Source organism: Macaca fascicularis, chromosome 1 (assembly GCF_037993035.2).
Source record: "Macaca fascicularis isolate 582-1 chromosome 1, T2T-MFA8v1.1".
Taxonomy (NCBI): domain Eukaryota; kingdom Metazoa; phylum Chordata; class Mammalia; order Primates; family Cercopithecidae; genus Macaca; species Macaca fascicularis.
In genome coordinates this window covers 98691157-98719000 of record NC_088375.1, presented here as the reverse complement: position 1 = coordinate 98719000, position 27844 = coordinate 98691157, and the positions used below count along the sequence as shown (strand labels likewise).

General features: G+C 49.5%; 2 protein-coding genes across 9 annotated transcripts in view; one reads left to right on the top strand and one right to left on the bottom strand.

Moving 5' to 3' along the window:
- NOS1AP (carboxyl-terminal PDZ ligand of neuronal nitric oxide synthase protein) overlaps positions 1-24855 on the top strand; it is a 325570-nt gene extending 300715 nt beyond the window's left edge. For 4 of the 8 annotated variants that reach the window (XM_065543084.2, XM_065543083.2, XM_065543080.2 and 1 more), the window contains 5 exons: positions 23-64; positions 4488-4653; positions 6142-6294; positions 21736-22063; positions 23007-24855. In XM_065543084.2, the coding sequence (XP_065399156.1) occupies positions 23-64; positions 4488-4653; positions 6142-6294; positions 21736-22063; positions 23007-23508 (1191 nt within the window). In that variant the 3' untranslated portion in view covers positions 23509-24855. Of the gene's footprint in view, positions 1-22; positions 65-4487; positions 4654-6141; positions 9563-18013; positions 18120-21735; positions 22064-23006 lie in introns of those variants that run through there. The other 4 variants (XM_074038868.1, XM_045398571.3, XM_005541142.5 and 1 more) reach the window with 3 other exon arrangements.
- On the bottom strand, positions 13089-15946 carry SPATA46 (spermatogenesis associated 46). The gene is made up of 3 exons (XM_065543087.1): positions 15783-15946; positions 14371-14484; positions 13089-13688 (listed from the first exon to the last, which is right to left on the bottom strand). Exons 1-3 carry the CDS (start codon positions 15883-15885, stop codon positions 13150-13152), a joined length of 756 nt encoding a protein of 251 aa, XP_065399159.1. The 5' UTR covers positions 15886-15946; the 3' UTR covers positions 13089-13149.
- Positions 24856-27844: the final 2989 nt, after the last annotated feature.

Here is a 27844-nt window from a genome sequence, read left to right as displayed (position 1 = left end):
GCTTGCTACTCCCTAACTTCAGCCTGGCCCTGCCCTCACTTCTGATGGAGGAGCTGGAGTCCAGGCAAGTAAGCTGGAGAGTGAGGGGGCCAATGGTCTGGTGTGGCTGGGTGGGTTGAGGGTGGGTTTCAGAGTCTGGGGAAGCAGTGTAGAGCTGGAGGGTGCAGGGCTGAACTTTTGTGTGTCATGATGAGGCCAGAGTGCAGAGCTGGACATCTGAGCCCTGGCACTCCAGGCATGGCCTTAGTGTCACATCACTCTGTGCCACATCACTAACTTAGTATGTAAGTACAATATTCATTGCCAAAGACAACACACTTCTGCAAAGGAGACACTAATTTGTACCTTTCCAGAAAGAAATATGGTCTACTTTTATGAAAGGGGTTTAATTCTTTGAAAGAAAAGCGTGCTAAATCCAAAAAACATCGCATCTGGTGGGGAGGAGGTGGTGGTCTCTGCCCCTGTTGTATGAATGGGGAAACAAAGCACAGAGGGCTGTAGCAGACTGCCCAAACCAAGGCTTCACATAACGCTGCCTCATTTCAGTGCTTCAAGTTCAAGCCTACATAGTTATAAAACACTGCGCCTCAAAGTTAAAAGAAGTCCAGGCCATTTTGTCTCAGTGTGGCCTGATTTGGGCTCTCCTGCAGCACAGCCTGCCACAGCATGGGGTTTGAGCCTTATGCCCAGTACCACTTTTGACAGCTGCAGAAGCAGAGGGCTCATTAGTGCTGGCTCAGGCAGTGGCAATAGCGAGTGCTCACATAGTCGCAGGGCTTGAAAATACCTGAAATAGTATAACTGGTTTTACAGAGGTAAAATGCCCATTTAATCTGGTACAAGGAGCATTTTCTCATGGCACTTAGTGCCAGTGGATCTGCGATGGGAAGCAATTAATTCAAGGGTCTTCTTTTAGGTATTGCTGGTACTCCACCATTGGTACTTGGGTACCTGCAAAACAAGCTTTCAAGTTTTTTCCTGGCTTCTGTAAGAGGGGACTCTTCCTTCACCCTCAATTCTAATTCTCTGACTTCACAGTGGGGAACTGAGCCATTAACAAATTCCCTCTAGTACTGACCACGATGTCAACCTGGATGTGGAATTATCAACTGTCTGATCCTCAAGTCAGTCCTCTTGGTTGACAGATGGAGAAACTGAGGTCTGGAGAGGAGTGAGTTATCTACAGTTGCCTAGGGAGTACCCAACAGACAAGCACTCCAGCTCCTGGTCTGGTGCATTTGAATGGCCTGTCCTGTTGGGATGTTCAGATTGGGAAGCAGGAAACTGACTCTGGGCTGGGTGCAGTGACTCACATCTGTAATCCCAGCACTTTGGGAGGCCAAGGCAGGTGGATCACTTGAGGTCAGGAGTTCAAGACCAGCCCAGCCAACATGGGGAAACCCCGTCTCTACTAAAAATACAAAAATTAGCCAGGTGTGGTGGCAGGCACTGGTAATTCCAGCTATTTGGGAGGATGAGGCAGGAAAATTGCTTGAACCCAGGAGGCAGAGGTTGCAGTGAGCTGAGATCGCACCACTGCACTCCGGCCTGTGTGACAGAGTGAGTCTCAAAAAAAAAAAAAAAAAAAAAAAAGAAAGAAAAGAAACTGACACTGCAGTATGTGTGCAGAGAGCCCTCAATAAGTGCCAGTTAGAGATTTGCAGGATTCTCTACTTTCTTTGTTTATAATCACCAAAAAACTTTGTTCCACATTTCTCTCTGGTTTGGTTCCAAAGAAAATGGAAGATGAATAATTTAGTAATTTTATTTGCTTAGTAGGTTCCTTTCGATGACATTCTTTGTTGGGATAAGTAACGGTACTCATAAGCGCAAGATTAAGCTTACCCTTCTCTGAGGCTTATCTGTGGGCTTCCCACAGCAGTTGTCCTGTTCCTTAGAACCAAATAGATTTGGGGGATCCCAAGCTGAAATTTCTCCATGCCTCCCTTTCCAAGGAGGAGAAAACCTTAATAGCCACCCATCGTCTGACATCCAGATTAAAATATTATTGACATTTCTTTCCCTGTTGAGTGGATGTAGGAAGAAACAAACTCAGTTTCTTCCTGCTATACTGTCACAACATATTTCTATGACCAAATGTATGGGACTTTTCCCCACACACCAAGCAAGCAAGCAGTTCTGCAGAGGACACGCAGTGTCCTCTAACTCAGTTTGATTCTGATACTATCGACCTGGAAACAGCATCAGATCCTACAGTTTGAGGGCTCAATCCTGCAAGACTTTCCCCCATTTCAGATACCAATTACAAGTAATAGTTTGTCACCTACACCTCTGACCAATTGGCTGTAAATTGGTGTTCCCTCTACCCTCTTCTTGGACTCAACTGATTTGCTAGAGCAACTCACAGAACTCAGGGAAACACCTACATTTACTGGTTTACTTTAAAGGATATTATAAGGGATACCAATGAACACCAGATGGAAGACATGCATAGAAGGGCAGCTAGAGCTCCTATGCCCTCCCCAGGTGCACCACCCTCCAGGAACCTCCAAATGTTCAACCTGGCAGCTCCCCCAATCCAGTCCTTTTGAGTTTTTAATGGAGGCTTTATTATGTAGGCATGATTGATTACATCACTGGCCATTGATGATTAGTTTAACTTTTAGCCCCTCCCCTCCTGGAGGTTAGGGCGTGGGACTGAAAAGTCCCAACCCTCTAATCATACCTTGGTCTTTCCTGTGACCAGCCCCCATCCTGAAGCTTCCAGGGGTTCCCCAACCACTAATCATCTAATAAGCATACAAAAGACTTTCTTACCACTCTGGATATCTCACGGTTTGGGGAGCTATATGTCAGGAAACAGGGATGAAGACCAAACATGTATTTCACTGTATCACACCTGTTCTCACCCCTCCCCAGATCTTTCTCAATTAATATGAGACAAAAAAATGAGTCTGACTTCTTGACCAAAATATCTTCTGTCCTTAGCAGCTTTATGGAGGACAGATTTACTTTAAATTCCTTAGGCATTATGCCCCTATGCCTCCACTCAATTAGAAACAGGGTCAATGGCAAGGTCAGGGCCTCCAATCTGGGCAAGAGGGAGGCAGCCACTGTATCCACAAGTGTAATTCTCTGAGTGCTGGTTGCTGGGAGGGGCATGCCCTGGGCCAGCAGGTCACTTGGCCAGGGGTGGCCAACTGTGAGATTAGTACTGCCCTTTACTCCCTAAAAAAAATGTGACTCTCTTCAGAGCAAACTCCTCTTCAGAAATTTGAGCATTTGTTTTCTGAGCAAGAGAATCAGCTAATGCTTTCGACTCCCCATCCATCTTCCTGCATCCTCGTCACACCTCTCCTGCCCCCAGTCACCTGGCTCTGTCTTTACCCACACCATGGTTTTGGTACAAGAACACCCTTTTCCCCATAAGCTACATTGATTCAGGCCATAAAAATTCATTAGTTCCCTTTCTTCGAGGGCTTTCTGAAACCCTCCCTGGAGAACCCTTTATTCACTTCTTTGCACAAGAATCACATATGTGTGAACACTAGTATTGGCCTTCTAACTCAGTTTCTTCAAACCAGGGTCCTGGTCTGGTTGCCCCTGTCTCCTCCCACTGAGTTTCATCTCCACATAAGGATTGCTCACCAAGAACAGAGATGTTGACACCACTGGGCCTCAAGCATGCTGAATGCATCGCTGCTGGCTGCTCTGCCATGAGAACATTGGAAATTGATGAGGGTGCCACAAACTGTTCACCTCAGCCCTTCTGGGCTGGTTGGAGGAGGCCCTCTCATGAGTCAGTCAGCAAATGTTTAACCCCTACCAGGTGGTCCTGGTGGTATGTGGTATGAATCAGGGTCCTAGATGTCTGCCATGGCAAATAAAAAGGGAAGACAGGGAAAGAAGCTGCCACCTACAGAGTGGCTAGATGACAGCTGCATCACTAATTTAAAAAGCCATGTGTAGTGCTTCCTATTTCTCACTACTTTTGGGTGAGTGGGGGAGGGAGAAAGATTATATGGGCTTCGTTGTGACACTGTTCTCAGCCAGTGGGTCAATAGATCAGTTTTGGTTTTGTTTTTTAGAAGACGGGATGAGAAAAGAGTGTGCCCCCTTCCACCTCCAACATGGCATATGCCATACTAGGTGCAGAAGGAGTTCTCTAAGCAGGGATGGAGCACTGTGCGTGTGTATGTGTGTGTATGTGTGTATGTGGTGGGGGCTGGGGGTCGATGGCTCTTTCCTGCTTCTTGCCCTTGGTATGGGGCCCAGAGTGGTACCTTAGTGATACATCATGGCCCTCCCTTGGGACACACAGCTTCACAGGGTCAGTGAACCCACTCCTTCCGGCTCCTCCTCTGGAATGATAAGCCCAGATGCCCATGCTGCCCGTGAAGGGCTTCTTCTTGAACTGAATGTGGAGGGCATCTATGGTCCCGGCTGTCTGCCAGCGACTCTCATGTGCATTCACGTCCCTCTCTTCTCTCTGTCCTGTCTTCTCTGCTGCTGCCTCTTTTCTGCAGGTACACTTGCTGAAGGACCAGTTGGCTGCTGAGGCTGCGGCGCGGCTGGAGGCCCAGGCTCGCGTGCACCAGCTTTTGCTGCAGAACAAGGACATGCTCCAGCACATCTCCCTGCTGGTCAAGCAGGTGCAAGAGCTGGAGCTGAAGCTGTCAGGACAGAATGCCAGTAAGCCAGTGCCCTCCCCAGCCCCGCTTCCTCTGTGAAGGCTCTGGAAAGAGTGTTACTTTCCTCAAGTTTTTGGTGGTGCTTTCTTGGACCCCTGACCTGCCCCTATATTCCAGCAGAAAACATAGGCAGCTTTGTTTCCCCATTAGTATACTTAATGAATTACAGAATCGCATGCCCAAAGGAGATCTCGGGTGCCTTCTAATCCAGGCCCAGGGCTGGACTTTGAATGTCCCCGGAGTCACTGCTATGTGCTCATTCAGTCTCTATTTGATAGGGGCTCAGGTACTCTATGTCCTAGGGCAGCCCATTTCTTTCTCAGAGAGCTTTTGCAACCACCATACAGTATACTCGGCACCTATTGGGTGTCATGGTCTCTGTGAGCTCTGTGGGAGACAGCAAATTGTTTCTTAATTTACTATTCTGCACTATGTATTTCAAAACTCTGTCACATAGAAAAAGCTGGGAGCAGTATATCTGTTCAGTGGATAAGGCAGTGGAATCACTGGCTGCACAGCTTTGCTGGACAATGGCAGAGGTTGCCTGGCCCCTACTTGAGAGGCTTTCTCTACGCTCAGCACCCCCAGACTGGACTGGACAGCTGTAGATTGCAACGCATTTTCACACCTTCCTCTTGAGCCTTTCTGTGGGTTGTATGCATGCTCAGAGTGTGTGTGGGCTGTGGACCAGCAAATACCCATTGACCACACATTGTGCCAGAAACTGTGATAGAATTTTTTGCATGTGAGATCATTTAATCCCTATAGTTCGGCTGCAGAAAAATGGGATGCCATTTTACAGATGAGGTAACAGATTCAGGGAGGTTAAGTAATTAGCTCAAGGTTACAGGCCTAGCAAGGAGCAGAGTCAAGATTCAAACCTAGATCTGATTGCAAAACTTTGTTCCAACTATACCAGTGGTTCCCCCAAACTATCCCGTGAGCTCTTTTAAAAATACATCTTACTGGGTCCAACCTACAGAGATCCTGCATCATTGGGTCTGGGGCTGGTCTGGGAGCCTGTATTTTTAAAGTAACCCAGAGGTATGGATTGGAAACCTTCACCACTCTGGAAGCCTCTCTGGATTTTCCAGATTATTCATTGAAACTCTGCTCTATCCTAATTAATGCTTATTTATATGATTGTACTGAAGGTTACCACAGGCTTCTAACATGGTTCTCTCAATTGGTACCTTTTTCCTACCACTAACACTATTCAGAGCCTTTAGTGGCTTCCAGAACCATCATATGGTTCTCATGTCCCCGCCTTTACCACCTCCCAAAGCTCCTCCCCTCCAGCGAGGTGTGTCTGGAGCTATGTGGGGGCGCCAGGAAGGGGTGAAGAGTTAAGAGATCCAAAGCCCGGGAAGGTGCTGCTAAGCTGGTCTGGGAAGGGCTTTTGCAGGGCACCGGCGGGCAGAAGGCAGGCATCCCAAATCAGCAACCTTGCCTAACGCTGCGCCTCTGCTACCTCTTGTCTCCCCTGCAGTGGGCTCCCAGGACAGCTTGCTGGAGATCACCTTCCGCTCTGGAGCCCTGCCCGTGCTCTGTGACCCCACGACCCCTAAGCCGGAGGACCTGCATTCGCCGCCGCTGGGCGCGGGCTTGGCTGACTTTGCCCACCCTGCGGGCAGCCCCTTAGGTAGGCGCGACTGCTTGGTGAAGCTGGAGTGCTTTCGCTTTCTCCCGCCCGAGGACACCCCGCCCCCAGCACAGGGCGAGGCGCTCCTGGGCGGTCTGGAGCTCATCAAGTTCCGAGAGTCAGGCATCGCCTCGGAGTACGAGTCCAACACGGACGAGAGCGAGGAGCGCGACTCGTGGTCCCAGGAGGAGCTGCCGCGCCTGCTGAATGTCCTGCAGAGGCAGGAGCTGGGCGACGGCCTGGATGATGAGATCGCCGTGTAGGTGCCGAGGGCGAGGAGATGGAGGCGGCGGCGTGGCTGGAGGGGCCGTGTCTGGCTGCTGCCCGGGTAGGGGATGCCCAGTGAATGCGCGCTGCCGAGGAAAATGCCAGCCGGGGCCCGGGAGAGTGTGAGGTTTCAGGAAAGGATTGAGATTCTGCTTTGGAGGGTAAAGTGGGGAAGAAATCGGATTCCCAGAGGTGAATCAGCTCCTCTCCTACTTGTGACTAGAGGGTGATGGAGGTAGGGCCTTCCAGAGCCCATGGCTTCAGGAAAGGGTCTCTCTCCAGGACTGCCAGGCTGCTGGAGGACCTGCCCCTACCTGCTGCATCGTCAGGCTCCCACGCTTTGTCCGTGATGCCCCCGTACCCCCTCACTCTCCCCATCTCCATGGTCCCGACCATGAAGGGAAGCCATCCGTACCTTCTCAGGTACTTTGTTTCGGATATCAGGATGCTATGAGTTGCCTAACCCTCCCCCTACCTTTATGAGAGGAATTCCTTCTCCAGGCCCTTGCTGAGATTGTGGAGATTGAGTGATCTGGGCTATAAAAGCCAGGCTAGTCCTTGTAGTGTGAGCATGGAATTGGAATGTGTCACAGTGGATAATCTTTTAGAGGAACTGAATCCAAACGTTTTCTCCAGCCGGACATTGAATGTTGCTTCAAAAGGAGCCTTGAAGCTTTAACATGGTTCAGGCCCTTGGTGTGAGAGCCCAGGGGGAGGACAGCTTGTTTGCTGCTCCAAGTCACTTAGATCTGATTCTTGTTTTGAAAGCCCTGCCCTGCCCACCTCCTGCTTGTAGCCCAGGCCATCTAAATGGAAGCTGGGAAGTGCCCCTCACCTCCCCTGTGTCCTGTCCAGCTAAAGCTTTTGCAGCACTTTACCTCTCTGAAAGCCCCAGAGGACCAGAGTCCCCAGCCTTACCTCTCAACCTGTCCCCTCCACTGGGTAGTGGTGGTCAGTTTTTACTGCAAAAAAAAAGAAAAGAAAAAAGAGAAAGAAAAAAAAAAGTGAATGCAGGCTGATAGCTGAGACTGTGAGACTGTGTTTGTCCACTTTTCTGAATCACTGCCACTTGGGTCAGGGACTGCAGCCATTGCCACCCTTGGCCCATCTCTCTGGGTGCGTGCCTTGAGCACACCTGTAAAAAGTGCCATGTGCAATTGTCTTATCTTTTATGATCTAGGCTTTGCCTAGGGATCACCACTCCTTAATGGGCTGACTGGGGCAATAAGGGAAAGCTCCTTTGCTCCTGTAAGGCCGTAAGTGGCTGTTAACAGATTTTCAAATGACTGAAGAGATTGCTGAGACCTGCTAGAGTCATATGTTTGGGGAATTAAGTCTTTATCCTAGACAACAAGCTACAGATGCAAACTGCAGTATTTTTGGAGGGTCAATCGGCAAGGATATGATTGTCCCAAAATGGAGTTCATCGATCCTAGCTTTGCTTTAGAATGTATATAAATAAAAGTGCAGTCCTCTTCTAATGGCCACAGTTGATTTAGCCCAGAAAGTCCAAATGAAAGGAAATAAATTCAGTTTTATGTTAGCCTTCCTTGGTGCATCAGGGTGTCAGTGGAAATAGGATGGGGTGGGGTGTGTGTGTGTTTTGCGTGTGTGTGTACACATGTGTTTATATATACATGTGTGAGGGAAGGTGTGTACCTATATGTAGGATTGTGACCAGACAGAAAAGAGTGGGAATCTCCAGGGTGTTTGAATCAGCAACAGATTTGTGTTTTCTAACATGCATTTAGTTGGAGAGGCATGGTTCTGTTTGTTTTGTTTTGATCTAATTTGCCATTGGAAATAGGTACAGGTACACAGAGAAGGAAGAACTAGAAAAGTGAAATCCATGAAACTAAATGAGCAGCTGTCAGGAATCCAGCGTGACTGAGCCTACCTAGCTTGTTAAATCTAACCCAGGGTTCCTTGAGTCCAAGACCGCTTCGATTATTAAGATTTTGAATGTTCAGAGGAGTGAAAAGTCTGTTTTCTGGACGTAAGCAGGAGCTGAGGATAAAGCCAGAGGCCAGTGGATTAGGTGTGTGGAATGTGGATGGAGAGGGCTTGTGTGGGATGTGGCCAGGGAGCGAGTGAGGAAGGCCATTTCTAAATGGTCTGTAAAAACTTAAGATTGGATAGACAAAAGGAAATGGAGAGATTAAAAAATTGGGGAAACTAGTTATCTGTGTTGCTGACTTTGGGACCCATCCAAGACTCTTGCCCTTGGGGTGTTCCATGGTGGTTTCTTCCTGCCTGGGCCCCACCCTTTCCCCAGTTCAGGCCCTCCCTGAAGGACTAGTTTGTATATTGGCATCCTCCCTAGTGGGACCCAAACCAGTGCACACTTGGTGTGTGGAGATGGGAGACAAAGGACAGATCTAGGAGCCTTGAAGGATCACCAGCCACCAACCCTCCATCAGGGCCAACTGGGCAGGAAAGGGAACATTGCAGACCTGATTTCCCAACGATGTCACCCTGTCCTCCCTCCTTGCTTCTTGCTCTGCTAACTCAACTCTGCCTTCCTCTTTTTCATTCTTCTACTCTGCCCTATATGGAGGACAAATGGACACCAGGGGTGCTGACCTTATTGGTGCCTGCCCCAGCCTGCCCCAGGTGCCAGCAGGCTCTCGTGCACAGGAGTCTCCCACAGTTATGGAGCCAGGAAAGAATTTCTCCACACTGGATGGACTGTATATTGGGATTAAAAATTATATTCCTTATATTCCTGCTTATATCAATGCTCTCTCTGTAAAACCTCTTCCTAGCCTCATTTCTCTCAATGGATCTTGTTTAGGAGTTGTATTCCTTTTATTTACTCTTTGCTTGACTGCTTCCTCCTAACCCTCTACCTGCTAGCCCTCTACTTCCTAAAGCTGTGTGTCATTAACTCTGTTGGATCAACTCTCTGGGAAAAGATTCTGTTAATGTAAGTGCACTTACTCCCTGGATGTTGTCACTAGTCTAGTGGCTTTTGCTAAATAAATCTTTCTTATTTCTAAAAGCTTTTCCATTGTATTTTCTTGCTGCTTCTATTCCACCTGCTCCTTCTCTCCCCCTCACTTCCACCCCACTTCCCAAGCCAAGTGGCATCAGCTCTGTGACATGGTTCCCAAAGGTATGGGATTGAGGAAGGATTCACAAGTTCCCTGTAGGAGGAGAGGAAGATGGTGGCTTCATTTGCACTTTATATAGATCAGCCCTGCGGGATCAGAGGTATCAGTGGTTCTTAACTAGGGATGATTTTGCCTCACCAGGGGACATCTGACAATGTCTAGAAATGTTTTTCGTTGTCACAAAGCTACTGGCATGTAGTGAGTGAAGCCAGGGATCCTGATCAACATCCTACAATGCACAGGACAGCCCCCCACAACAAAGAATCATCCAGCCCCAAATGTTAGTAGTCCTGAGTTTGGGAAACTCTCATCTACACCCATTTTTGCTGACTCTGCCAATCCCAGGTCTTTTCAAACTCCAAATATCATTAGAATATGTGGGTAGTAGCAACCAGTTTGTTTTTTGATTTTGAGTTTTGGGGCTTTTTGTTTTTCGGGTTTTTTTTTTTAAGGCAGGGTCTCACTGTCGCCCAGGCTGAAGTGCATGATCATGGCTCACTGCAGCCCTGACCTCCCTGGGCTCTGCAATCCTCCCACTTCAGTCTCCCAAGTAGCTGGGACTACAGGTGTGCGCCACCACACCCAGCTAATTTTTGTATTTTTTGTAGAGACGGGGTTTCACCATGTTGTTCAGGCTGGTCTCAAACTCTTGAGCTCAAGCGATTCTCCCGCCTTGGCCTCCCAAAGTGCTGGGATTGCAGGCATGAGCCACCTGGCCAGCATCAAGTTCTGAGTGCTTGAAAAATTACTACATCATAGATATTTGCCAATATAACTGTATAATTTTATAATCAAGATTACACAGCTCATGCCTGTGATCCCAGCACTTTGGGAGGCCGAGGCAGGTGTATCGCTTGTGCTCAGGAGTTTGAACCAACCTGGACAACATGGGGAAAGACCGTTTCTATAAAAAAAAAAAGCATAAAAATTGGCCAGGCATGGTGGTGAGTGGCTGTGGTCCAAGCTACTTGGGAGGCTGAGGTGGGAAGATGGCTTCAGCCTGGGAGGCGGAGGTTGCAATGAACCGAGATCACGCCACTGCACACTCCAGCCTGGGTGAGAGAGCAAGACCCTGTCTCAAGGAAAAAAAAAAAAAAAAGGTTAAACTGTTTCACTGACTTCATGACTAAATGCCTGAAATATGTAGTTGGTAGAAGTCTGAATAGGCCTATTCTAGAAATGTTCATACTGGGGACAAAACAGGCTCCTCCTCACACCTACCTCAGGGGGGATCATGGTATCACTGCAACACAGCTCAGCACGGAAGTCCTGACTCATGGGAATGTAGGCTTCCCTGCAAGGAGTACAAATGAAAGGGCAGAGGAGGTTGGTAAAGGAGGGAGAGTTTGAGGAATTACGAGCTGTGGATCTCACAGAACAGACTTTAGAGAAGCCAGGTCACTTTGGCTGGAACTTTTAGCCATTTTGCAGGCAGAGGACGTGTTAAGCCCGATGCTTCGTCAGGCCCAGGCTAGAGAGAAAGTTGGAAAAGTTAGATCAACTGGGTTCACATGCCCTCTGTTCTTTTCTGGCTAAGTGAACTGAACTGAGCTTTGTATTCTCATCTCGAAAATGGGGATAGTATAAACCACAAAAAGCTACTCTGGAGAGTAAATGAGATTGCATTTTAAAAGCACCTGGTAGAGAGTGCCTGGCAGTGACCCAGGATAAGGGAGCTTCCTTCTACCTGCACCTGTGCTGCTCAGTACAGTGCTGGGTGCTTTTTCCTGCTCTGCTAAAACTTAGCTCTGTACTGAGAAAATTCCTGGGGTTACATTGATACAACATTAAATGTGGAATGTGGAAAACGCCTTGTCTTTAGGGAGAAGACACTAACCACAAGCACCTGGCAGGCAGGATGGGCACGTGCCGTGGCACCTGGGCTCAGTCTCTGGCCTGCTTGTTTTCCTTGTGATGTGTTCTATACCTGTTGTACAGATGCCATAGAGAAGGGAGCATGGGGTTGGCAAAGGACAGGAGACAACACTAGCTCAGAGTGAGGACTAAAAAGATTGCCCAGAGCCACTCATCTGCCCTTTCAGGGCACAGGGTCCTGGGAGTGATGTCAGGGCTGCCTGGAGACCCCCGCACACTGGACTGGACAGGTTGTGACCTTGTCCTGGCTCCCAGCCCAGTTGGAGCCTGGCAGCCAAGTGGACTCTGGGATGCAGGCTGGGTGGGGTTGGGGATAGAATGGGGCGAGAAGCATGGCTCGAGGGCACAGGGCGGGAGTGGTCTCACAGCATATGATGTGATAGGGATTGAGCCCAGCCTCCCTCCCACTCTGTGGGGAATGAGAGAACCACAAATGAGATTTTCGCAGCACACTGATAAGCAGAGCAGCTCTGCTAAGCCATAGATAAGACTCTGGAGGAAAAGCCATTGGGAGGTGAGGCAGGACCCTCCAGGCCACCTGCTGGCCAAGCCCTGGGGGAGGCAAAGACCAGGGGAGGGTTTGTGCCGGGGTCCCTGCAAGGCAGTGCCCACTGCAGTGGAGGGGCCACTGAGTCATCAGGGAGGTGAAGCAAGAGGTAAATGAGGCCTGAAAGGATGACCAGCAAGCATTTGGTGCTTTTTAAGAATCATGTTACAGTCAAGATAGATGTCCTTGCTGCATCCCTGATGCTTATCCGTCTTTCTGGGTCAGATGGACCGGGAGGTTCACTCAGAAATGGAGGAAGAGTCAGGGCTGCCCGCTGGGCACATTACTTGGTAACAGGAAGCAATAGGTTCCCATGTTTACCTGCCCATTTTCACCTGGCTCAAAGCAGCCATGAAAAGATGTCTCCTGGGTCAAAACTGATTCTATTCTGCGCCAGCACAAGATGGCTGTTCTAAGTGAATGATGGTGGCACATGTGAGCTCAGCCCGGGGTGAGCTCAGTCTCATCTGCCTCTGACCTGGCTTATACTCAGAGGCATATTGTCCTCCACATTCCCCTCCTCAGAAGATCTACCATCAAAGAAGCCTTTAAAACTGCAGAGATTCTTCCCCATGCAAATAGGAAAGGGCATCCAGCTCCTTATTCCCAGGGTGGGGCAAGGACTGAACACACAGGGACCAAGCAGAGGCCAGGATCCTAGAGCAGTGCTTCTCATAGCTGAACTGCATCAGAGTCACCTGGAGGGCTGGTTAGAATACAGACCACCAGCCCCAGCCCCATGGTTTCTGATTCAGCAGGTCTGAGGAGGGCCTGAGAGTTCCCAGGGGATGCTGGTACTGCCGGCTGGGCACCTTACTTTGAGAACCTCTGCCTTAGAGGATATTCCCAAACTTCAGGTATTGTCTTTATTTTTAAAAGAGAGAAAGGGGAGGGTGTGTGCCTGGTGTTGCTAGGCAACCATTAGCCAAAGGGGATGGGAGCCGGGTTCTGGGAAGGACAGCAGGCTATACGGGGTGACCTCAGACTGGACAGAAGGCTGTGACTAACTTTATTGGCATCTCTCTAGAGACATAAGTAGGCTTTACCGCCAATTTACCTAAGGTGTTCAGCAGGACTATTGAAGGCCTGGCAGCTGCCCGAGGAGAGCCTGTCTCCGAGCCAGGCCTTCGGCTCCTTACTCCAGAGGGCTTTGAGCTTCCGGTAGTACACCTTGCAACTGAAGCCCTCCCTGAAGCCTCTCTTGATGTGGCTCTTAAGGAAGTCCAGGGTGGGGTACATGCGGCAGCAGGCTGCGCACTTGTAGCCATTCTGCTGTGCTGGGTGCCACCTGGAAGCCATTAGGATGTCCTGAGATGTGATGGAGTCCAGGCCATGCCTGGATTTCTTGGTGGCTTCTCGAGGACAAGTGTTCTCTGCGGAGGAAGAGGACGAACAGATGCTCTCAGCCATGTCCTCAGAAAGGCAGTTGTCCCACTTGCCCTCATCCTGTTGCACCTCTGGGAAGTCATAAGCTTCCGGGTGGCTCTCTTTGTCTGCACACACAAAGTAGCTGTAGGGGGAGAACCAGGGCCGGTAGATAGTGCAGTTCCGCCTCAGCTTCTCTCCGTGCTGGGTGTCCCCCAAGCTGCAGTCTGCAAAGGAAAGGACCAGGTCAGAGCCTCTGGCAGGGAGCAGTGGAACCAAGGATGCCAGAGCAGCCAGGCAAGAAGGCAGACATCAGGCATGTCCTCGGTTACCTCCACCCCACCACGATTGCAGTCCTGAGAGCAGACGCAAGATGGTGGGAAGAGCAGCCGAGGGCATTCCTTCTCACTGCATTCTTTTTCTAGGGGTACAAAGGGCCACTGGATCTTGGGATGGGAGAGGCTGCTTTTAGTTAGTAAGCCTTGGTATTTGTCAAGTCCTTCCCTTCCTGGAGACACCATGTCCACTGACTCCTCTAAGGATAGACACAGACAGGTGACCTCGCGGACAGCCAGACCGGCGGCCTCCCATAGTCCTTCTTTTCGCCACCCGTGGCTGTGACCCTTTTTGCAGCCTCACTACCCATCTTGAGGGGTAGCCTCACTACCCTCCACAGCCCACTCAGCCAGAAGCTCTTGCACCAGCTTCAGAGACAGCAGAGGGGAGGCATGGCGAGATCCCCAGGCCTGTGGGTATCTACCAAAGGTAAAAGGGCCAGATAGGAGGCTGCAGGTGACAAGGCCACGCATGGGGGTCCAGCTTCCAGACACCTCTGCTCCCTTAGGGAAGCAGCCCCTATTCATCCTTAGCTTCTCATACATTCCCACCCAGAGTCAGAGAAGGCCTCACCTGGTGAGAGCGCTGTGTTTTGTATCCCTTGCCGGACAGTGATGCTTTGGTACTGGGGTGGCAGGGCCTGAGCTGGGCTGGATGCCTCAGTGGGTACCGCTGTCTTTGCAATGTCTGGGTCACAGAAGAAACACTGGTGAGCTGAGCAAGGTTGGGATGCCACTTCCTGGGACTCCCCCAGGCATACCTAGAGGCTCAACCTCTGTACTTCAAGGCATCTCAAAGCTGAAACAGAACAGTGACCTCTCGAACTCAGCCAGGCAGAGCTATTCTGGATGACATCCTGGGGAATTCTGAATGGGGCCATTTCTTTCAGGCCTCAGAAACATCCTCTGCAAAGTGGGATTTATGATGTAGCCCAGATGACACCTCTGTGCCTGGCCTGCCCCTCACCTGACCCTCTTGCATCTCATCACACGGATGACTTCACTCTGCATTGCCAGTCTCCTGGGCATCCTGGGACCCAGAGTCACAGGCCGCAGAGCAATGTTCCATGCCCGCTTTGAGGATTGTCCAGTTGAAATATGTCACACCCACAGTCAGGGTTCCCGTAGACCATCACTGCACAGCACACCCTGGAGTAGCTGCTAACACTTGGACAAAAAGCTGACCTGCCTCAAATCCCAGAAAAAAGCTGTGTTCAGTTTGGGGGACAAATTTATAAATGTCATGGATATAGGCAAATGAATGCTTAGGAGGCCTACTCCACTGAGCAGTACTTCTCCATTTTACTGTGCATAGGGATGCCCTGGGGATCTTGTTAATAACGCAGGCGCTGATTCAATGGGTCTGGGGTGGGAACCTGAGATTCTGTATTTCTAAAAGCTCCCAGACGACGCAGATGTTGCAAGTCTAAGGACCGTATTTTTGAACAGGGAGTCATCAAGGTGTCCAACTTTATTCCAGGATGTGCTCATCAGTTTACCCTGCTGCTTAGGCTTCTCTGATGGTTTGCTAACTCCAAATCCTCCACAAGCTTGTCAAAACAGAGGTAAAACTAGTTTCTACTCTGTGTAGACATACTACCACCTTGAGATTTCATGCACACTCTAGAGGGGAAAAACTTGGTGATAAATGGAGGCTGAGGCAGAAGAATCGCTTGAACCCAGGAGGCGGAGGTTGCAGTGGCCAAGATTGCATCATTGCACTCCAGCCTGGGTGACAGGAGGGAAACTCTGTCTCAAAAAAAAAAAAAAAAAACAAAAGTTTACCCCTTTCTTCCCTTAACAAAAATCAATACACAGCAATAACTACTTACCACAAATTTTTTGAAAAATTATTTTCTCCCCATACGTAATTTGACTTTCTCACTAAACCACGTTACGTGGTCCTGTAACATGTTCTGGTAGGGTACTCAATTAAAAGCTTCAAAAAAACCACATCTTTGTGGCCCTAGTGGCACCAGAGTTTACCTGGCAGGCTGGTGGCACGAGAGAACATAATGTCGGGAAAAGCACTCAGGGCGGAGGAAGAGATTGGAGGTCCAGAGATGCTGAGGAGTGAGAAGTTCTCCATATTCTGACCACTGCGGTGTACAGAGATCACACGCCTGCTCTGGAGAGGCAGGCTGGCTGGCTTGTCCAGAGGATAAACATTCTGAGCGCAGTTGATGTCACAAGGCACATGATTCCACTACCCAACTAGGTTACCCTTTGGAAGATGAATGGAGTCTAACTGCAAGCAAGATTAAAATGTGTAAAGATTGTTTTTGACTTGCCATTGCCCAGCGGCAGGCCCTGATTGAGAAGACCCAGAGAGAAGAAAATAGTAGAGATGCTATAGTGATGCTGTCTGTTTATCCCCTTTTATCTTTATTATCGTCATTTTTCTGTGTTCACACTGTCTACCCCCAGCCCTCCAGCCCTGGAAACCTCTGTCCTGTCTGAATAATCTCCTTCCTTTTCTTCTCCTTTATCAGCCTAATCTCTGTCAGCAAATATTTTTATTGTTTTGTTTTAGTTTGTTTTTTGGGTTTTATATATTTTTCACATTTTCTTTGAAAATTCAAATTTATAAAAGTTGCAGAAAAGGCTGGGTGCAGTGGCTCAGGCCTATAATGCCAACACTTTGGGAGGCCAAGGCGGGTGGATCATTTGAGGTCAGGAGTTCAAGACCAGCCAGACAAACATGGTGAAACCCCGTCTACTCAAAATATAAAATTTAGCCGGGCGTGATGGTGGGCACCTGTAATCCCAGCTACTTGGGAGGCTGAGGCAGGAGAATTGCTTGAACCCGGGAGACAGAGGCTTCAGTGAGCCGAGATCGTGCCATTGCACTGCAGCCTGGGTGACAGAGCGAGACTCCGTCTCAAAAGTTGCAAAAATAAAATCAATACAAAGAACACCCATATGCCCTGTATCCAGATTTTCCTATTAACATTTTACCCGATTTGCTGTATCAGTCCCCTTCTTCCTGCCCCCTGCCCCATGTGTATGTGTGTATACTTAATTTTTTCTCTGAACTATTTGAAGGTAAGTTATAAACACTATGTCCTTTTACACCTAAGTACTTCAATGTGTATTTCCTAAGAATAGGGACCAAATATTGGTTTCAGTGGTTGGTGCTCTTTTTAGCGAGTGACTAAAACAAAAATGGGTGACTTAATACTGTTTTGCTCATTGCTTAAGTCAGTTTGATGGGGAGACTCTGGGACTCCAGAGAGGCAAGGTTGCCTCTTCGTTTCACTTGTCCTGTGACAACATTGTGCACTAGCAAGGTGTGGATAAGGTGAAAGATGATTGTGACTCGGAAGATAAACTGAAGGCACCCCTTTCTAGATTATCACGTGTCAACTAGATACAGAACAGGGCTGCAGATCTAAATGGCAGGTATGTTTATGCTGCATGGGGAGCGATGGCCACTCTGGAAATAGTGATGGGCTTCTTTTGAGGTGCTGTCAAGCATGTGTGACTGGAGTGTGAGTTAGCTTCTGCACATGATAGCCCAGAGTTGTCTTCCTGTGTGTATTTATTCACAGTACTGAAACATTCGAAGGACAATGGGAGAACATGATTCCCCTCGTGTTCCTCCCAGATAGCCTGGTTTGGAACATTAACATGTGTTGGAAAGTAAGTTGAAGCCACATACTTTGGCAATTTGGGGGGTATCAGCAATTTCATTTGGTCCATTATGGTGTAGAGAAAGCTCATGAGTCTGGGCATCGGTTTATGTGACTTGTAACCCCACTCCGCCATGAGCTACCTGTGTGATACTGGGCAAACCTCTCTGCTACTTGATTTTCCTATATGATTAGTTTAGACTCTAAACTCGAGTGGATGAATGTCTTCCTGGCTAAAACCCAGTGAGTGGCATGTGGACAGTAGCATACCTGTGAGTGGTGCACACAGGGCCCCGAGGACTTGGAATTGCATTCATTCTGTCTTGACCCATCACATTCCTCCCACTGCCAACTTCAGACTTTCCCACTGGAACCTCAGACTTAATGTAAAGGTGCTCAACATACTGGGGGGAAATATGGAAGGCGGACTCTCTCAGTGCCTGTGTAGAGTTTTTAAAATGCGACCCAGTTTTGGTTTAGTCACTGAAAAGTTTGTGGGAGCCTGGTGGTTCCCGGGTGCGCACCACTCTTTGTAGCAGGTCCCCTGTCTTGTGTGCTGTGTCCTCCCGAGGTTTGCTGTTGCTGGTGGCCCAGGTGGTAGGTGACACTCTCAAAGCGATTGGTCACTATGTAAAATGAGTCTTTCTCTTGTTTGCTTCCCACCTGCTTTCCAAGCCCCTTTCTCGGACAGGTAAGATATCCGTTGTTTTGTGGATGACTTACATTCCCAGATGCCCTCCTCTGCTTGGGTGTGTGCATGTTGGGGGGTGCTGTGGGGAGGGCCACCTGGCTGGGGTCCAGTCATCTCTCTCTCCTCCATTGCCATTATTTTCTGAATCATCAAGCCTGTAGTCCTAAAGCAAGAGAGACAATATGTGGGGGTCATTAGCGTCATCATCAAGAAGGACCCATTGCACGTCCTCAGACACAGGGATAGAGGGACCCCCAGCCAGAGGCCCACTTTCACTTGGAATAGAAGGGCAGTTCTCAAGATCTGACCTCCAGAGCCTCTGAAGACCACTCACATAGAGGGGTTTTTGAGTGGTTTTTATAAATGGAAAAAGACTTGTGGGCAGTTTCCCTGTAGTGTCAGCCCATCATGCAATTTTTAAGAATTCATGTAAAAGTCAAATTCAATTAAACAAACTTATTAAATGCCTACTATCATGCAAGACCCTAAGGTCGGCATTGTAGAAGATAAAGAAACACTTCAGATGCTGTGGCCCCTCAAGGAGCTTACCATTTTAAGACAAGGTGTATTTACTGGAAAGACTTAGACAAGGGTAAAGGGAGTGCATGGTAGGCTATTTTTACATTACTTGACAATTCAGTGCATTATAGACTATGTTATGAAGGGTAGAGAGCAAAAAATACAGAAAATCTAAAATGGTGCATAATCCAGAGTTACGTTTATTACAAAGAGTGTTTTAAAAATAATAATAGCTTATAATTTACTAATCACCTTGACAGGTGTTTTTGGTGCTTGCTTTTTTGAAAACGAGTATGTCTACTCTGAAAAGTCACTTTAAACCAGTAAGGAGACCGCCAGGGAAATGTCTGATTTGGGAAGTGGTGGCAATTTGCCTTCCCCAGGCATTTCGTACAGTTTCATTGTGCTTTCGTACAGTCTATGTGCTTTCTGGTTTGGGGGAAAATAGTTAAATGGTTTGGTTTCCAAATCTTCTTTGCTAGTTTGCAGATGGCATGATTAAAGAAAATAAGACAGATGTGGGACCCGACAGGCAAATTGTGCCAAAGTGGAGGATGTGGCAAGATACACACTTAGGAGAATAATCAGGAGTTGATGACCCTGCTTGCTGTGGAGCGGGCTGGAAGCTTCTGCTGGTGCGGCGGGTCTATCCGGAGCCCAGCCAGCTCGGGCCCTGTGTCCGAGGGATGCTGTCATGCTGTTCCCTGGCAGGTCCTCACCCTGCAGTGGTGAAGGCCACAGGGCTCATCTGCAGAGACTAGTCTCCACTCCTCTTCCCACAGGTTTTCCTCCCTGCCACCCAAAGGCCCTTAGAATATGATGTATCTAGGTAGTCAGCCTAGAAAGGATAGCACCATTCATTCATCTCTAAGAACTGGACAAAGGTGACAGTAAACTATGCATTTCTTAACCAGCTTCAGTTAGATTAAGCAACCCTCCCTTTACTATCTCTACACAGCCCTCTATCAAATCCATTGATTGTACTTACTGATTTGATTGCAATGCTCTCCCTTCCTGGACTTCAAGGACAGATCTTGGTGCTTGTCCTCCAGGCTCAAAATTGTTTTATTTGGGAAACAACTGGAGAAATCTAAGGATGAACTTTGATAATGTAAAGGAATTGCAATACTGGCATAATCATATAGAAAACTCTTATTATTAAGAGATTTAAACTTAATGATGACACCTTCCAGTCATTCACACAGAGAAAAAGACTTGTTTTCTTGAGATAACAGATATAGTGGCCTTTATTGCATTCTTCTCTCAATTTGTTTTATGTTTAAAAACTGTCATTTCGGCCGGGCGCAGTGGCTCATGCTTGTAACCCCAACACTTTGGGAGGCAAAGGCGGGCGGATCACCTAAGATCAGGAGTCCAAAACCAGCCTAGCCAACATGGCGAAACCCATCTCTGCTAAAACTACAAAAAATTAGCTGGGCGTGGTGGTGGGCACCTGTAATCCTAGCCTAGAGCCAAGATCACGCCACTGCACTCCAGCCTGAGCAACAGAGTAAGACTCTTGTCCCCCCCAAAATAGTAATAGTAATAATAATAATAATAATAATAAATGTTTGTATACTCATTAAAAAAAAAAAAAAAGGATAGCACCACTGAAACTACAAGAAAGGTTTCCACTGGCCCAGGATGCAGCAGTGCAGGGCAGAAAGAACTGCTTTACACAAAAATTCTGCAGAAGAAAAAGTACACCCTAACCCCAGTTACTCTTAGAAGAGGCTCTGAGAATAGACACTTAGCAGAGGTGTTGACAAGGAAAGGAGCCTAGTGATCAAATGATCACATCCCTCAGACTGACAACATATCAGGGGTAGTTGGTGTAGACAGAAACCTTGACCCAGGTTCCAAGGCCTCAGAGTGGGTCTGGCTGCCTGATGACTGAGCTGGATTTCCAGATAGGGAGAGGATGGCCAAGTGTGAGTGTGTGGACAGCATGGCTTAGAGCCTGGAGCTCCAGTCATTTCAATAACGAACTTTTAAGCTACCACCTTGGCCACCACAATTTTTCTATCTACAAAATGGGTTTTGGCGAGTCAAGATCTGTATTGAGCACAGCTGTGTACCAAACTGAGGCTAGGTGTTGAAGATACAAAGATGAATGAGGCGTGGCCTCTGCCTTGCAAATCTTTACAACCTAATGGGTTTATACCCAGCTCTTTGAGTTAATTTTTCAAGCCAAAGAGGATCCCTACGAGAAGGACTATGTACTAGGCATATATAGGCAGCTGTTCCATGATCTGTAGCAGGACAAAGTTGTGGACAGAGCCCTGAGCTGTGGGTTAGAAGGCCTGAGTTCTAGTTCCAGCCCTGCTAGTATTAAACTGTGTGACCTCAGGCACGGCACTGCATTATGTGGAGTCTTGCAGGCTTCATCTGTAGGTAGATATCCTTCCATGCACCACCTCCCTAGGTGGTTGTAAGGATTAAGTAAGCTGATGTTCATTAGGATCCTCATGCTTCACTGGCACTGAGTGGGGCTGACCTATCCATTTGGTATGAACTGATTCTGAGCCACCACTTAGCATCTCTGCAAGAGCTGGCCCACTCGCTCAAGTCCCACCTCTGTAGACCTGAGGAGCTGCTGCCCCATTTTTCATGGAGAATTTGTGCTATACTCATGGCCTTCAGTGGGGAGCTTCTAACACCAAGCCTCATCCATGCCGTCCCTCCACCAGCTTCCAACCCACTGAGAGCTCAGCACGTGCTTATAGCGATGTAAAAATGTCACGTTTCATTGCTTCATCCTCATTTTTTCTTTACTTCAAAGGGCGTGGTGACTCCAAGGTAAAGGGGCCAAGCCCATGAATCAAGGAGGCAGGTTTACAGGAACAATTTTATTTTTTTATGGCTAGCATTAGTCACTGATTAACTTGGGTGGGGCAGAGCTAGAATTTCTAGTTCCTCTCCCATCAAGAAAACTGCACTGGGAAGTTCAAGAGTGTCTTTACCGGCTCTCACTTGAATATTTCCAAAGGCTTGGAAGTTACAAGTTTTGGGTGTGGGATAAGGAAAGCTGAATGATAGGGCACAGGTCCCACTCCCTTTTCCTCATCATGTCGCTCTGTCCCCTCTTTGTTCACAGTTGACCACGGCATGTTTGAGAATTTGAACACAGCCCTCACTCCAAAGCTCCAGGCCAGCCGCTCCTTCCCCCACTTGTCCAAGCCCGTGGCCCCCAGCTCTGCCCCTCTGGGCTCTGCTGAGCCTGGGGGGCCAGGACTCTGGGTGGGCAGCAGCCAGCACCTCAAGAACCTGGGCAAAGCCATGGGGGCCAAAGTGAATGACTTCCTACGGAGAAAGGAGCCCTCCAGCCTGGGCAGTGTGGGTGTGACGGAGATCAACAAGACTGCAGAAGCACAGCTGGTCAGTGGGGCTGATGCGGCTCCAGGGGCTTGGCCAGAGGATGAAAGGTGAGCCCCTCACCCACCCAACATCCATGCCCCTCTGTGAACCCACTTGAAAAAGTACAGGGACAAACTACGGTGTCTCCACAGGAGAACAGCCCCAAGGGAGGGGTGTGAGATTGTCCTGTACTGAAAAGCTGCAGGATCAGGCCACGTTCTCAGGAGCTGGCTTCATCTTCCGCAGCCACAGCTGAAGGTTGCTGAGTGCCTGCTATGTCCTCAGCTCTGTGCTGCTGAAGGTTGCTGAGTGTCATGTCCTCAGCACTGTGCTTCAGACTTTGGTTGCATCATTTTGTCTAACTCTCCCAGCAGCCCTGGGAGGTAGATGGTATTTCCATCCTGCAGGTAACTCAACGTTCAGACAGGCAAAGTAAACAGCTTGAGGTCACAAAGTTAGTACTTGGCAGAGCTGGATTTGAACCCAAGTATTGTCCAGAAGTTCCCCAGGTAGATTCTGATACCTGGCCATAGCTGAGAACCGCTGCCCTAGACCATTGCTTGTGGAGAAGCCTGCACCTGTCAGATCCCACTAGTGCAGGGCGGGAAAAGCCCCCCATAGCAGCCCTCCTGTTCTTCCCCCTTCTACCAACAGGCTCTTTCCAGGCCTTGTTTTAAACACCTGTGCATCTGAGGTGGGCATGCCCTCCACAGGTGTTACTCCATGGGTTCTGATTTGACAAGCTTCACCAGTGGTCTCTATCCTGTCTTCTAGAGGCCAGCACCTTGTGCTGCTCTGAACAGTGAGTGAGCATGGACCAGGCCAAAAGCTACTGTTGTGCTGAAGGTGCTGAGACCTACATGCCAAACCAAGAACCAGAGCCCAAGGAGTAGAGCATTCATTGAGTGGGGTGGGTCGAAAGTGCAACTGGAGTTGGAGAAGCAGGATGGCAGGTGGACTGGTGTCTTGCTGTCCTTAAGGCATGTATGTTTATTGTCATTAACCTTACAGATCAGTCCTGCAAGAAGCATTTCCTCGGCTGGATCCTCCACCTCCCATAACCAGAAAGCGAACCCCTCGGGCCCTGAAGACCACCCAGGACATGCTGATTTCATCACAGCCTGTCCTGAGCAGTCTGGAGTATGGGACAGAGCCATCACCTGGGCAGGCCCAGGACTCTGCTCCCACTGCCCAGCCTGATGTCCCAGCAGATGATTCACAGCCAGAGGCCACCATGGAAAGAGAAGAGAGAGGCGAAGTTCTACCTAATGGAGAGGTTTCCCTGTCAGTACCTGATCTAATCCACAAGGATAGCCAGGACGAATCCAAGCTAAAAATGACTGAGTGCAGAAGGGCCTCCTCCCCCAGCCTCATCGAGAGGAATGGCCTCAAACTCAGCTTGAGCCCCATCAGCCTGGCTGAGTCCTGGGAGGATGGCAACCCCCCTCCTCAGGGACGGACCTCCAGCCTCGACAATGAGGGCCCTCACCCAGACCTGCTGTCCTTTGAGTAGAGCCTCTGCTCTTTCCTGCTGAGCTCTGCCCTTGTCTTCCTGCTGCTTTCTCCTCCACTGCACACACTGACCCTGGCCCCAACTCCACCGTGCCCTTGGACTTCCTCGTATGAGGCACCAGCAGAGAGCCAGTCGTCCATCATGGGATTTTGCAGGACTGGAAGTCCTTGAGTAGTTCTAGTTAAAGAGTCTATCTGCAGAATGGCTAAAGGACTCGATGCCATCTTGAGCCTAAATTTCTGTAACATCCTCTGAGTGGGCTGCAGCCCTTGGACATTAGAGCTCTTACACTCTTGAGCTTGTCCTGTCTTCTCAGTGAATTGCAGGGCCACCAGCCCAGGACGATGGATCTTGCAGGAATTCTCTTTGCCTGTCCCCTACATGCACCTCCTCCCCTGCTGTTCTCCCTCCCACACCCCGTCCCTTCTCTCTCCTCCTTGATGGGTCTGAGGCCCTGGCCTCAGCGGGAGCAAGGCTGGATGAGGAATGATGGGTTTGGCTTGATGATAGGCCCTGGCCTGGAAAGCCACACACTCTGACCACAGCCCAGCCATGGCTCCTCTTGGTCCCAGGACAGCGCAGGCCCCTGGTTGCCGTGTTTGCTCTGCCCCTGGGGTGGAGGCCAGAGGAGATGCTTACCAGGCCTGAGACCTTGAGAGTTCACCCAGGGTTCCCAAGGTTTCCCCCATCTGGTCAGATGTCAAATACAAAATGTGGGCATCCTGCACAGAAGGAAAGATGAGGCTTCCTTTGCTGTGTATGTGAAGACAGGAGAGCCAGGCCCCAGCAGATGCAGCCGAGCACACTCTGGTTTTGTTTTTGGGGGAGGGCCCAGGAACTTGGGGGTGGTTTTGGCATTCAGGGCTGAAGCTAAAAACCCAGAGCAGAAGTAGGGAGAAGGGAGTGAGGATGGGACAGAGAAGAGTGATCACTGGGGATCAGAACAGCTTTTCAGGGGCCACCTTGCAACCTAAAATGATGCCGTTTCAGGGCCTGGGCCTGCTGTGAGAGCCAGAGTGAAGCGTGTGCAAGATTGGAATGTGAGGGCCGGGCGCGGTGGCTCAAGCCTGTAATCCCAGCACTTTGGGAGGCCGAGACGGGCGGATCACGAGGTCAGGAGATCAAGACCATCCTGGCTAACACGGTGAAACCCCGTCTCTATTAAGAAATACAAAAAAACTAGCCGGGCGAGGTGGCGGGTGCCTGTAGTCCTAGCTACTCGGGAGGCTGAGGCCGGAGAATGGCGTGAACCTGGGAGGCGGAGCTTGCAGTGAGCTGAGATCCGGCCACTGCACTCCAGCCTGGGTAACAGAGCGAGACTCCGTCTCAAAAAAAAAAAAAAACAAAGATTGGAATGTGAGAAGAACTGAGGGGGGAAACCACTTTTAATTAAGTGGAAGTGCTTTGTGCTTGTGCTGAAGTTACCTGGGTCTCCTGTAGCCCTGGACCTCACTGGAGTGGCCCCGCCCTGCCCGTCCCTGCCCTTCTTTTATGCTGATGCTGATGGGCTATGTCCTGCTTCAGGATCCATGTAAGGGACTGACCAGGTTCATCCAACCTTAACTGGTTCCTGCTCTCCTGGATTAAGCCACTTTTAGGTCTCCCACCAGGGGTCCTATTGTGCTGTCTTCCTGTGGCCAGCAGACCCTGTAAGGGGGTGATCCTAATCCCGGGGCCCTTTGCAGCAAGAGGAGAACATCCCTTTTCTTGAACAAGGTGGCCAGTTCCCTGGGAGAAAGCTGGGAATGGCACGTCCAGCCGGGGCAGGCGTTGCGGCATCCTTCTCCTGGGATTTCTGTGGCCTCCCCTGTTCTATTCATTATTTGGCTTCCCAACCATAAGCTCTGGGATACCCAGGGCTTGCTTCCCAGCTCATCTCATCTCTAAGCCTTTGCTCCCCTTCCCACCACCACTGCTATGTAAAATGGCCATGCTAACTCCTACAGAACTAGGAGCCTCAGCAGGATTGCTAGGATGTGGGTGCCTTACTGCATTCTTGCTTCTGCAGCTGTGTGGCCTTCCCACAGCCCTCCCACCACTTTCCCTTCTACCTTGCCGTCCATTGTCTTCCTTCTCCCAGAAAGCCAGGTTTCAACACGTGCTCACCACTAGCTCTCTCCCCTCCCTCGTGGGGGTTGCTGCAGCAAGGCACCTGCAGGCCCTGGTAGAGTGAGCAGGGCTTATGTGTACGTTCTTTACGTGTACATCTCCAAGGATGTGATGTCTGACTGTGATGTCAGAGAGGAGGTCTCAGGACTAGCATTTGGGGTCCTGTGAGTTTTCCCAGAATGGTTTGGGGTATCACACAAAACACCAGAGCTGAGGATAGGGGTAGAGTCCCCAAACACACATCCTGGGAGCAAGCCACTTCATCTGAGTTTCCCATACCAGGAACATGATTTGTGCTTTGGTGGAAAACTTAGCAAGTCCCTGCACTCTGGGGCTTCTCCTCTTCTAGAGCCCAGGGCGGCTCTGGCCCGATGATATGGCAGCCATAGGTACAGGTATTGCAGGTGCAGTCTTTCTTAAGTACCCTGCCTCCAGTCTATAGCCCAGCTGCTGCTAGAGTCCAGGACCTTAGACCCAGGATGAGCAAAAGGACTCCACCAGGTTGTCCAGGACCATTGCCAGGGTGACCCCAGAGTCCTTCAGACTTCTGTCTGATACTGAACACAGTGCCACAGGACCCTGCTCCAATCTAACTGCCTACAACCCACCCATCCCCTGCTGCAGGGGTGACGCTGCTACCTCGGGAGGCTCTCTTGAGAGTGGTGTCTGGTCTTAGATGCTGCAGATAGTACCTGGTGCTAGGGTCTAGGTGCTGCCCAAAGCCCAGCAGGATCAGCTACTACTCATCCTGCAGAGGCCTTGGCCCAGACCAGCTCTTCCATCCAAAGCCTCACCTGGTTTCCGTGTTCATCTCAACAGTCTGGCCTTCCTGTGACTGCAGCCTGGCAGCCACACCCCCAGTAATCCCACACAGTGAGTCCAGCTTCTCTGGGAGCTTGGCCTTCGGTTAGCCCAGTCCGTGAGAGGGCAGGGTAATGAGGAGGAGTAAAGGACCTATCTTCTCTGTCCACATAAGGAATTTGGGACCACAGGGTCTTTTATCTCCTTGTTACTCCCCAACCCCATCATAACCTCCTACTCAGCACACAGCTTTATCCTGGTAGATTATAAGGTGAGCTTCCAGAACCTGGCAGGAGGCTGGTGTATCCCCCTGCACGGAGGGAGGTGTATCTGAATGTTGTGTATGTGGCTGATATGGAAGACATACATGTATGCAATCAATCAGCCTTTAAAGAGGACTGGCTGCAGTTCGGAGGAGGAGGAGGAAGATTACAGATCTATTCTGAGTATTTTTTAGAGAGTTAATATTTATATTTTTAGTAATTTTCTGGTAGAAGGAAATTGCACAATAAAATGATTTGGTTTGGTTTGCTGGCTTTGTCTGATTTTCCTCCTGACTGATGGGGAGCAGTTGATTTCCTCAAGTCTGACTTGTTGGGTGGAGGGCACTGGCATTTTCCTTTGTAAGCCTGGAAAAGTGGGAAATGAGGGAGGTAGAATGTGAGGAAGATGGGCACTACTGACACCTCCAGCCTGAACCCTTGGCGGGGAAATGACTTCTGAGGATGTGCCATCATTAGCTCCCCTGGCTGACCACTGTGAGGGGGTACCTCTGTCGAACCGACCTATCACTGTTTCAGGGGTGCCATCATGATGTGCACAGGCAGGACCCTCTTTGGGAGGAAGTAGGGGGAAGTGGACATGGCCATCTGATCATCCTCTAGGGTACTCATTCTTTACCTGGGTCCAAAACCCTCTTCCACCAAGAAAGGGATGGAGCTTCGCATTTCTGTGTGCACCTTCTTCCAGAGAGGGACGGGAGCTTCTATCAGCCTCTCAAAGAGAGTCATCAATACATGTCAGTGATTTGGACTTAGGTACTTCCTGGGAAATTGTCCCCAAGGACCCCCCTGGACAGGGACATTCTTGATGCTCACCTGCGGAGAGAAGGTGGCTCAGAGAAGAGCTGGCCTGGAGTCCCTTTGCCCCATTGCTGCCCCTAGGCCAGTGTCAGATCCAAGGACCCAGAGGACCCACACAGCTGAGTATTGGCCAGGCCTTTATCCTGCTTAAAAAGGAAGGAAATGGGGAAGAAACAGGAAGGGAAAGGGGTGTTCAGTCTGTTCACAGAAGCCACGCAGATTTCCAAAGGGAAACATGGGACCTTTCTGCGCAGCCCTCTCGTGCAGATGTGACTATGCCCGGGGTTGGATTCCGCAGTTCCACATGCAGGGGCTCCCTGGCTCCATATCAGAGGCATCTCAGG

Coding starts and splice junctions, on each gene's coding strand:
- SPATA46 (XM_065543087.1), bottom strand. CDS start 15,885: ATGGAGAACTTCTCACTCCTCAGCATCTCTGGACCTCCAATCTCTTCC. Junction 14,485..15,782: donor TCGTGCCACCAGCCTGCCAG/GTAAACTCTGGT, acceptor TCTGTGACCCAG/ACATTGCAAAGACAGCGGTA. Junction 13,689..14,370: donor AAACACAGCGCTCTCACCAG/GTGAGGCCTTCT, acceptor TTTCCTTTGCAG/ACTGCAGCTTGGGGGACACC.